The sequence below is a fragment of the Montipora foliosa genome, chromosome 8, assembly GCF_036669935.1.
Source record: "Montipora foliosa isolate CH-2021 chromosome 8, ASM3666993v2, whole genome shotgun sequence".
In the NCBI taxonomy this organism is placed as follows: domain Eukaryota; kingdom Metazoa; phylum Cnidaria; class Anthozoa; order Scleractinia; family Acroporidae; genus Montipora; species Montipora foliosa.
In genome coordinates, this window is record NC_090876.1 from 43468631 (window position 1) to 43480590 (window position 11960).

Sequence of the window (11960 nt, forward strand, 5' to 3'; positions counted from 1 at the left end):
TCTCGCTCCGTCCTATCTTTTTTTATTAGGATCCTTAACATGGGAGCACGAGGACAACAGTGAGTACGAGCTATCCGCTGTGAGCACGCACACTTCGAAAAATGTCGGCCTCCAAATCTATGCCCATGTTCAGTACGGAAAACTCGTACCGGTAGTCGTCCTAGTCTTCCAATCTAAAGGTCCCTATTATATACTTAACAAAGTATCGTATTCTGATCGGTCAATGAGAAATAAGGAAATAAATAAATAAATAAATAAATAGGCTATAAAGTGCAATCCGGAAGTGCCGCGAGCTGTGGATGCAGCGATGGAGTAAAGTTCGCAAATTGCACTCATCTACGGCTCTTGAAATTTTGAGAACTTTAAAAACACCATCGCATGCCCATAAATAACTAAATGCTCGAGCAAGTTCGTACCATTTTGTACACTTACAAAATGAAATAAGCATAAAGGAAGTCTGAGTTTGGGACAAGGAAGAACTTATGCAGGGGTATCATCTGCGTTTACTATTTTCAAATCACTTAGTGATGGAGGAGGCCTTACTCATCTGGAAAATATTTTGATCCGAGTTTGTGGGAGATAAATTCTTGAATCATTACATTTTGCAGCTCAACTAGAGTTCCCAATTGTATCGGTTTTGTATAAATAAAGACCTTTTTTCCTGAAGCCAAATATAATGCACTTGATCTTTCAAAGTAATCACTGGACTGCGATTCAAACGATAATTACGCCCTGATGGAATTTATCTTGTTTTATGCAGTAAGTACCATTAACACCTGTAAATCAACAGGACTAATAGCCGCAGCACGCTTCATTTTCCGCCCTTAAAACTCCTTTTTTATGCTGAGGCGAGCTAATTTTATTTGGTGCGTGAGAGTGCTGTCGTCCCACACAAGGCATCCTGTAGAAAAGGTCATTAGACTCGTTGAAGAGCCAAGTCGTTGAGAAATCCGCTCCTTTACTATGTCCTCCTAGACCCTTTTTTGGACTGTTAACTTAGAATTTTGGGTCAATGCACAATTTCGACATTCAATTACATCTTTGTTCATGAAGTAATCCACTTACTGCAGGACTTACGTCAGTCTGAACGAATTGTGAAATTGTAATCCAATTTGAAATGAGAATTAGTGAATCTGGTCGCAAATGAGCCTGCAGTTGTAAATTGTAATATGCTAAGTAAGTGTTAACTTTGTTTTACTATTAATCTGCATTATGTAGATATCGTTAAAGAGATCCGAAAAGCTCTCCCAGCTGACTCACAGTCCATTTTTTAAAATTAAACTGCTTTGGGAAGCAATAAGCGGGTTAACGAGCGAAGCGCCGAAGAGAGAAACAAGAAATTCATAATAACGTTTTAATTCTAGTATAACATTTGTCTCCTTGTGAATAAATAATAGCACGAATGAATGAATGAAGGAAGAAAGGAGCTGATTGATTAGTTAAGTAAAATTTAGTATTAATTAATTGATTATCATCTCTATTGCATATTTAGATTGTTGTCACGGTATCATTGGGTTATCCAGCGGCCAATCCTAAAGTCGTCACTACAAAGCCTTATTTTAGAAATGTTGAACTACAGTCCTTGAAAAGAAATGGATGTAAGCCAAAAGTCGACACAATGATCCAAATTCAATGCGATTCTAACGGCAAAAATAATATCTGCAACGCAACTTGCGATGGCGATGGCGTGAATGGCAAGGATACCACTGTCACAAGTAAGAAACCTGATTCATGGAGTTTTGTGTGTTGCGTAGTTAAGGTTTTTTCGTTCAGGTCAAAGGTCATTGGTTAAATACAGATCACAAATCAGGTGAACTAATGCGTGTTCCGTGAAAAAAGAATATTTTCAGAAATGATAATTGCAATTTTGAAAGGTAAATTTTGTTGACATGTTTTAGTGTTTAGTGTGCTGGATTCCCGAATCTCGAACCATCATTTTTTTGTGATGAGACCAATGGGTTGGTTCCCGTCAGTTGGGCGTTTTGGCAAGTTAAATTTGCTTCACTCCTGCTTGTTGCAAAGCGCATTTGAGTACACCTATGTGGACAGAATGGGCCATGAGAATGACCAGGAACATTTGCCTACGACTGAAAACTTAGTATCCCGAGTCTGAGTGATCGTTTTCTCAAACCTCATTAATTATCATTTTTTCCTCCATATTTCCTGTGTTCATTCAAAATTCACATTTCCCATAATACTCTTTGTTTGTCCCCCAACTTTTGCATAAACCATTGTTTTCAAATGGGCATGATCTTGGGACACTGCATATTCAGAAGAGCATTAGAAAACAATGGTTCCTCAGAGTAAAATCTGGTGGGCCAAAAAAATGTATAATGGAACATGTGAAAATGGTCAATACGCAGAGATTACTCATTGTGTGAGTATGTTATTATTCACTACTTTTATCGAATCCCATAGTACATCTTTTTTACCCGCAAAAGTTTGCATAGTCATTGTTTCCAATGGGCCTTTTTCATGATGATGGCATATGGTCATAAATTCGAGTAGGGTTGTACCTCTTGTTGAACACCATATTTCATTGGCTGTAAATTGTCGTAGTTCCTATTGTTTTCTGTACTATTGTTCTTTTCGCCAGTCATCAAGCCTATTCAGTGAGGTACGACACGACCCAAAAAAAATAATTAATTAAATCTAATATCACCACCGAGCTTCGTTTGCACGAAATTATTCATATCATCTGGACATACCATACTGTTTGCACGTGGGTTTTCTTTACAAGTTTGTTCCTTTGGGATTCAGCTCCAGCTAAAATTTCCAAGTTTGAATTTCGAATTCGAGGCATGGTGGTGAAATTAGCTGGTCAGCCGTTATCACGCATAGGGGCTATTTCTCGTAGAACATGAAGAAATCCCAAGAGAAATATCGAAAACAATACCTATGCGCAACAAGGTGTATTATGAGATTTAAGAAAGTAGAAAATTAACAATTCACTACTTGCACAATCCCATTGTTTGCAATTTCTCCTGGGACATGAAAATGTCCTAAGAGAAGTCGAAAACAATGCCTATGCAGATTTTTGGGGGGTAAAAATGGTGTATTATGGGATTTGTGCAAGTAGTGAATATTCGGTGAGAGGAGCCGTTTTCAATGCAAGTGTTCGGAGAAAACGTTAGCTCCGTAGAAAGAAATGTGAATTGTAAATTCCAATTCATGGAATTATGAGGCAACACCAGGGCACACAAAAAAGGTTTCTAAATACAAATTTAGTTCGGGCTCTGCCTCCTTCAAGCATAAAGGCCAATCCTGGGCCATCGTAAGAATCAACAAAATCAACCTTTTATGTGACACCAAGTCTGGGAACCGAACCCGTGCCACATTGTTGGTAGGCGAACGATCGTAACACAGCGCCATCCCTGTTCCCTGACTGTTTTCTGTTCCCTAACTGAGTCTGATAATGAAACTATCGGTAAATGATGATTATTTTCTCTTAGTTTTTACCCCAGAACATCTTTCTATTGTGGGTGCACGTGAAGTCCCAGCGTGCATTCAATCCTACAACCATCATATTCTGAATGTCAGCGACTCGAATCAAGTCATTTTCCAGGTGAGTAAAGACAGTTGTTTCCTAAGTTCAGACCGATGATTGAACGAACGAACAAACGAAGGAACGGTTGCATAACCTATTTGAGACACTCTCTTTCGAGACGAATCACGGCATGAGAACACACTTGAGTGAGCCTGAAAGTGAGTCAAACAGTTTCATAAGAAAACTGTTCAGAAAGGAAGAATGAAGAAAGAAGCTCCAGGGGTTTTTTTTTTATCTCATTTGCGTCGGTTTGAAAAGTTTAACATGGGTCCTCAAAAACCTATGAAACTAATTAACTTTTTCGGAATTAATTATTTATAGTAATTTGGCTTAGAATATCTCATATTATAGGTTATAAAATAGCCTTTCAACAAAAAAAGAGAAATTCAGCATAAAAACCAAGGACGTTTCAGAGTAATAACCGTTAGTACAAAAATTTGCAAAAATATTGTGCTGATACAAAAAGTTGAAAAGAAGTTTTTAAAATCTAGTTCACCAATATTTCCACCAAATTTGGCTAAAAGAAAGAAAAATCCGTGAATCTTGTGATTTGTCCATGGCGACAAAAAAAAAAGACTGTGGTTTGTGTAATTAATTACCCTTCAGACTTCGATGGGCAAAAAAATTATATGAATAGATAGTTCAAAACTTTTTTAAAACCTAATTTAAGTCTAAAATATGAAGTTTGGCGATCTAGCGCGATTTTCGACGTGAAAAAGGCGGCCACGAAGTAGTTCGTAAAATTAAAAAAAAACATGAGCTAAAAAGAAAAATGGCTCGCACGCCAAATGTTTATGTAAATCATCCACCTTAATACCCCTGTTATTTTCCAGCTGCCGTTCTAAAATTGCGTGAAATTGTTTCTCTGATATTTTTACCCATCCTTTAAAAGAGGTTTTTCAGTGAAAAATCATTTTTAACTTTCTATAAAAAGCAAATATGTTTGCACAAACGAACCACATATAGCCCTTCACTGAGGCGGCCATTTTACTGCGAGCTCTCAAGTTGAGCCCGCGATATGGTCACGTGATACTTGTCACATTTGGCATACATGGAGAAGTGGACGTATGGACGGACGGACGGTCGCATAGTGACGTCGTAGCTAAAACCACAATTTCCCGCATCGATAGCTTATCATATTTTCTTAACCATGGTGCGTCGCGCGCGTGCCCTCGGCGCACTGAGCTCCGCTAATAGGGAGCTTAAGCACGAGACGTTTTTGTCAACATGGTCGCCAAGCAGCCAAGGTGAAACTGGGTTGAGACCGGCGTCTGTGACGTGACTTGTTTGTATGAAGCATGTCGCGTCAGTGATTTTACGGCATCGCTACTTAATTGTAGAGCAGTTTTGATTCCTTGTCTGCTTTCTAATACTGAATCATGATTTCTTTAAGGAAGATAAGAGATATGCTTTTTTAGAGCTACGATCAAAGATTGATTTCAGAGGATGAACTTTTTGTTTTATTGGAAGAGAACACGGCTAGAGATTCTCAATCCAGTTACGATCGATAATCCTGAAATGATTCTGAATGTAAAGCAAAGTTCAGATCTGCCAGTGTTAGCTGATTTGTCTAATCCATTTTGGTACATTTCTGTAAAGGAAAGAAAATGACAAATAAAAATGAAGGGTTCCAAAAAAGAAATTAAATTTGACGGTCATTAATTTTTTTCAAAACTTAACATGGTCTTTTTGGAAAGGTTGTCTTAGCGTTGCCAGCCCATTAAAATTTAAGACCACAGGAAAAAACAAAAAACAAAAAGAAAACAGAAGCACATACAAAAGGATATATCAAGGAAAACAAATATTTTTCAAAACAGACTTACTCTAGGTTTTTTTGGCAACATGAGTCTCGGCGTCTGCAGCGCTGTTTTTTGATCAGGCGGTAGACCCCTAAGGATGCGGGAGCGCGTGACGTCACGTTATTTTGTGACAGTTGTGGGACGCTTCGATTTCTTCTTCAGATCCCACGCGTCGCTATATACAATATAAATATAAATATAAAATAGACAAGGGATAGACAAGGTCTATTTATATTGTATGTGGCGACGCGTGGGATCTGAAGAGGAAATTGAAGCGTCTCAAAAACCCATCAAATCACTCAGGACAACGCAGAAAATAGTAGGTGAGTGAACTTTATTTACCTTGCTGTCCATGAAATAAATTTTCGAAAAGAAACATCGCGATTTGAAGCTTTTATGGAACATTTTCCTCGATCAGTTGAATCGGCCGTTACAACTGTCTCAGAATAACGTGACGTCACGTGCTATCGCATCCTTTGGGTTGTCTTAACTTGTCTACCTGTGGTAGAACTGACAAAAAAGAGTTTCTTTTATAAATAATAGGAATTAGAAAGTTGATTGTCCAGCATTAACAGGAAAACAACAAAAATCAACCACAAAAACCGAGTTATTACACCTAAGATAAACTCACCTTCTCGCGTTTTTGTTTTTCGCCACAGAAGCCAAATTTCCACTTTGAGGTCTGTGACGTGTGACGTCATTTTCTTTGCAAAATCACTTCCGGTCGCCTTCCTTATCGACAAAAACGTCTCGAGCTTAATATAAGCTTCCCAATAAGCAAACGCGCGGTAGCTTGAGAACGGCTTGTTGAAACCAGAAAACAGCCCGTTATATTTGACACAAATTACGCCGGAAATATGTTGAATGGAGAGCGGTCCTAACCACCCTCATAAGCGCGTTTGCTATCCCTGCTCCTTGAAGACTTAACTTCTTGTTGAGATGTAAATTGAGATCTTCAATCTGACTGCAATTCTTTTTCTTTTTTATTTACAGCCTCCGCAAGGCCGCTTGTGCAATGATACTGGCATGGTCTTTCCGTTTCTTTTGTCACAAAAATATCATAATGACGTATTATTGTTCTTCTTCAAACACAGAAGTACTGGAATGAGGCTTGTATGTTCATGTGAGAACAATAGCATAACACTCAAAAATTTCACCACTGATAAAGCACTTGCTACGGACAAAACGCAATTATTCATTCCATATTAACCTGTGAAATTAAAGCATCGGGATGTCTTTCCTGAAGTGTCACTGTAATTTATGTAAAAAATTTACCTAACAAATAAATGCAAACAGGGAAAAATTCTAAATATAGTGACTGAGCTCCTTGAGGAGGGTCTGGGAATTAGACATTTCATGGAGCCTTTTTTCTCAAAGACTAGCCGTACTAACCGATCTTAAAAGTTCAGGATTTCCATATCGAGAGAAATAATCATGTATAGAAATAAATAGTTAAATCTATTAGACATTTTTTTTCGCATATGACAAAAACGTCTATTTTATTATTTTGATAACAACTGGAAAATATCTGATAGATCTTTCTTTTTTTTTTTTTTCAACGTTGACGGTTACTCCTTTGCATTGTTTACTTATTCTTAAAAATGTAACCCTGGTCTGCGGCTACGTTTTGAGAAAAAGAACCTTTGAAATGTCTACTTTTCAGTCCCCCCCTCCAGAAGCTCAGTCACTATATTTAGCATTTTCCACTGATTTGCATTCATTTGTGAGGTAAAATTACATTTTACATCAATTGCAGTGACTATCACTTCAGAGGAGGTATCCTGTTGCTTTTGTTTCACAGAATTGAAAATATTGATCTTTTTCTTCGGAAAACGTTAGTAAGCCACCTTAAGGTTGTAATTATTAAAAAAAAAGAAAAATAGTTCATCGAAAATAGGTAAAGAGAGCAGGAGACACAATAACTTTTGAATGTAAAATAACGATTTTCAGTGCTGCAGATATGTTTCGGAAGAACCTTCTGCCTTGTTCACTGAACGCAAGTTTTACATGAAATGCAAATCTGAATCAGATGATTCCTGATTCATGAGATTGAAATATGATCAGATTTGCATCTTGCATGTGAACACTTGCAATAAAGAAAGCAGAAGCAGATAGAAAAATTTTCGGGAAAATAAAATGTCAATCTCAAATAGAACCTGTCATGGAAATTCTTACAATATACATTACTTCAGATGGAATATCATTCTAAGCGAGTATGCGGGAAAAACTATACACTATTTGATTGCAGAAATTTTGTAATAATTTTTGGACAGAGCCTGAACGACGAAGGGAAAATAAATAAATGTATCTTTATTTTCTGAGAGCGTCCTTATTTTGTACAACGGCTAACTCTTTTGAAGCAGAGTTTGACCGTTTTGGGGGTTGCTTTCGAACACCTGTACATATAGCTCCTGTTAATAACGGAAGAAAAGCTTCAGGCCCGTTTCAAACGTCAAACTTTACATTTGCCGAATCTAAGGCAAAGGAGAAAAAAATCAATTGTTTTCGCTCATTTGAATTAGATTCGGCATATGTAAAGTTCGACGTTTTAAACCCGTATGAAACGGACCTTAGTAATGTTTAAAAAACGAGCACCAGCATCAGTGTTTCATCGGGGTTAAAAAGATGAGGCGTAGCCGAGTGTTTTAAGACCCGATAAAACCACGCTGCTAGTTTTAGAGAACGACTTAAAAAAACTAATTAACAATTTATGAGCCTAACAGCCTATCAAAACATTGATAAAATGTCACGTGTATGAGCTTTATACCCTGATAAAACACTCCTCGTTGGTATTCTTTATATAGAAAATACTAATAAGGCATAGCTTGTTTTCCTTGTATGCTAATATTCACCTCTCACAATTTGAACCATTGTTTTGAGTCCAGAGGGACACGCTCTTTGTGGAATGTTTTTAAGCCGTTCAAAAAACTCGCAGCACGTGTTTTATCAGGTTTAAAAACACTTGGCTACGCCTCGTGTTTTTAAACCCCGATAAAACACTGCTGCTCGTTTTTTGAACATTATTTTGTGCGCGTTTCTCTCCAGAATAGCATTCTGTGAGCCAGGCTGAGTAAACAGAGTGTCATCAGCCGATTTTTGACTGAATTTCAGGCGTTTGGTTTGAGTTCGACCCCCTATGCCTAAACGGTTTTCGGTTTTTTCGGCTAAACAACCCGATGTTTTTGAAAGCAAGCCAGACTTATGTCTTGTATCCCTTGCCGAGCTAACAAATTTAGCTTTCCTTCCATTCTCCAGAGCAGCCAAAAATGAATTTCCTGAGCGTGAAGAAAATATGTAGTTTTCTCAATGATAATTTGTTGTCTTATAAACAGAAAAGTTGCTGTTAAAGTTTTTTTGGCAATCACACGCTTTCGGAGGAAATCTTAATTAATATGAAAAGAACTAGTGCATGGCTTAGATAATTTCCTCAGGTCTGGAAGGATGCTATTCCATATTATTACGCCTCGTCGAAAAAAAGATTTGATTTGATGGGTTAACCTCACTCCTCAGGTTTTCCTAAATTTCACCTTCTTGTCCATTTTCATATCTACTTGACCCAACCAGAAGACCTGGTCACAAGCTAGTAAAGAGCAAAATTCTCTAGCCATTGATAACCGACCAGTACTTTAACAACTACAACAACAACAACAGCAACAACTTTATTCTACCAAAATATCATTATTTATTTTCTGGGGTTTTTATTTATATTATATCTTTATTTTTCTGAGTTATTAATTCCAAGCTAATTTCAAGGGTAGAGCAAAGCGCGGTTTGAGACAATCGAAAGAGAAAATAATGATATTTACCGGCCTTTGTTCCAGATACACATTCCATAACAGTATCTCCATCTTTCGAGAATTTTACCAAGTGGTCGTAAAATGCTGTAAGGTATTCATCTCCCAGTTTCGTGGTTGCCGATTCAATCAAATTGGAGTAGCTCTCAACGGTTCGTGAAGCAGACCAGTGACCAACAGTAAAGGCAGTGACCACTTCGTTTAGCTTCATACCTATAAAGTTAAGACAAAACGTCATAAAGCCACACACACACACCCAGATACTCACAAGCACATAATTTTGTCATGACTTAAAGTGGTACTACGACCAAAAAACAATTTTGTTTTTCCCTAGGATTTCAAAACTATGTTAACTAAACTCTAACTCACCCAAGTTTTAAGTTCTGATTTTAAAAAGACACCTGTTTATTTTAGCTGCCATTACTAACTTCAAAATCTTGAGAGAGCTGGGTCGAGGAGAAAATGACGTCAAACACTCACTAGTTTAGGAATGCAATGCGTGTGTACGCGGCCTAATTAATATGCAGCACGGGAGTTTCGGGCTTTCAGACTTTTCAACCCGTGTTTTGCATATATAATAAATTGCGTTTACACGCTGAAATTTTAAGCTAGTGAGTAAATGACGTCATTTTCTCTAGATCCAACCCTCTGAGGTCCAATCGGCCAGTTTTGAACGTGAGTAATGGCGGACCGTGAAATCCAACACATACACTCAAAATAAACAGCCTTTGGATAAAACTCAAAGCTCAAAATTTTGCAAGTTAGGTGTTAAGCGAACACGCTTTCAAAATCAGAAGAAAAAAAGGAAATGATTTTTTGATCATAGTACCACTTTAAGGGGGTTGGCTCTTAACCAACAAACCGTTGCCATGGTCCCCTTCAAACAGTCATTTCTCGAATTCCTTTTATTCTGAACAATTTTTACTTTTTTGGCCAACTGTGGTCTAGTTAACCTTCCTTTGTGTGGTTCGACTCAAAACCATATTAGAAAATGCCTAAAAACTCGGAGAGTTAATTATGTTTTTCACAAATTTTTAACGCAACAGTGTGAGAAGATTCTAACACAAAATGGGTAGCATTGATTTTAAAAGAAATTATTTCTCCAAAAAATTATGACCCTTATAAGGCCCTCCTTTGATACACTTCAAATATCAGTTCCATTTTTTTGTCCAAATAGAAATTCCATGTTACAGTTTACGAAAGAAAATGGGTCGGTTTCCATCCGGGGAAAAACCGCCTCTACCTTTCGTTTCCTGGGAGCTTTTACCTGTTTTTCATTGAAACGCACGGCAGAGGACTGGGACTAGTTGCGCATGTGCCGTTTAATTGAAGTAATATCGGATTTCCACTGAAACAGTTACTTCATAGAACCATCCACGCAACCTTTAAGGCTGTTTGAATAAAACGCTTCCTTAACAACCATTGCTTTTCTGTAGTTAAGTGACAGCCCCCTTAAGACAGTTAACATTTTTGTGTTAAATGTTCCTCACCTTGTACAAGACATCCTCCCTTTCCTGAGAAAGCATCAAGAACACTCTGAGACACACTGACTGGAGACATGATTACGCAGTTAAACTCACTTAACTTCGTAAAATTCAGTCTTGGAGCCAGGTCTACAACCACCTCGCAGTCTTCTTCTACAGTGTTTGTCTGGCTCTGTAAAATAAATAAAGAAATAATAAACACCTGAATTCACTTGGGAGTGAGAGCAGTGGAAGCGCATGGGGAAAGATCCAGCTTGAGGCTTAACCATAAAAATGAATTTGAGCTCCACGCCGGAAATGCAAGTTATGTAAGGTTGTCGGATAACTCTCATACGTTATGTGACATTGTGTATATTTTGCTTTCATAATCGCGTTATTAAGATTCATTGGCTGTCTATAATCGGATTAGGGATGAATCGCTCGCCTAGTTTAAGGAGACTCGAAAGGGTTTTTCGTTGCTATAGTGATTGTGAAACGATGAAAGATACCAAAAGAGGATGTTTCATAGTGTAGGCAAACTACAAATATCTTTGCAACTCTATTGTTAAGTAATACTTTAAGGGCACTTGTGACGTCATATCAGTTACCATTGCAACACACCAGGTCCACAAAAAGGCCCTCTAAATTTCAAATTTTGAAAATTATCTCAAAACCATGTCGGTGACTTACCGTTTTTATTTTTTTGTTGGAAATTTCCCTAAATTCTTTAAATTCTTAGGGAGTATGGCAAAAAGTTATCGAGTAGAATTTAAGATACAGCGAAAAAGGACGTTTTATAGTTTACAGAAAATTGTACTAGATAACTTTCCTCGAAACTTTTTTATTTGAAGTGCCATCGTCAATGATACGTGAATGCAAAAAATCAAGATAGGTCCGGTTCGCGCAATTTTACGCCGTATTTTCATTTCCGGTGAGTTGAGCGCGCTATTTTTGATAGTAAGTTGATTCATTCAGCTGACGCATGTTTATTAGTTATGGCGTGTGTAGGTTACGCGCGCGCAGCTAAAAACCCTTTCGAGCCTCCTTAAATATTTCCCGGTATTAGCAGAGCACCGCGCACCCATTATTAAGAAAACATTGTGACCAAAAGATGCCAGAAAACTTGGTTTTCCTATAACACCATCTCCTAATGTCCAATCTTCCATGTCAACCAAATGTGAAATCCAAGTGTGAAATGTCAAACTCGAGATGCGGGCAGCCCGCGTTTGTCGGCGGGAAAATAAAGGATACGGTTAAATAGTTGTTTATTGTTTAATTACTTACTATGGAATCAAAACCAATCACTTCTGTGGTCAGGCAAACTCCAAGTTAACTAAGTTGAAGTTATTTTTGAAAT

At 37.7% G+C, this 11960-nt stretch overlaps 1 protein-coding gene and 1 long non-coding RNA gene across 2 annotated transcripts in view; one reads left to right on the top strand and one right to left on the bottom strand.

Moving 5' to 3' along the window:
* Nucleotides 1-1138: 1138 nt before the first annotated feature.
* On the top strand, nucleotides 1139-7628 carry LOC137968988 (uncharacterized). The gene is made up of 4 exons (XR_011116644.1): nucleotides 1139-1176; nucleotides 1493-1715; nucleotides 3453-3565; nucleotides 6340-7628. It is a non-coding gene; the product is annotated as an uncharacterized lncRNA (long non-coding RNA).
* Nucleotides 7629-8926: 1298 nt separating this feature from the next.
* The window catches only part of LOC137968848 (uncharacterized), a 5350-nt gene continuing 2316 nt past the window's right edge, over nucleotides 8927-11960 (bottom strand). Inside the window, exons 2-4 of the mRNA XM_068815321.1 lie at nucleotides 10631-10796; nucleotides 9153-9353; nucleotides 8927-8979 (exon numbers count right to left, since the gene is read on the bottom strand). Of these exons, the coding sequence (XP_068671422.1) occupies nucleotides 8927-8979; nucleotides 9153-9353; nucleotides 10631-10796 (420 nt within the window). The remainder of the gene's footprint in view (nucleotides 8980-9152; nucleotides 9354-10630; nucleotides 10797-11960) is intronic.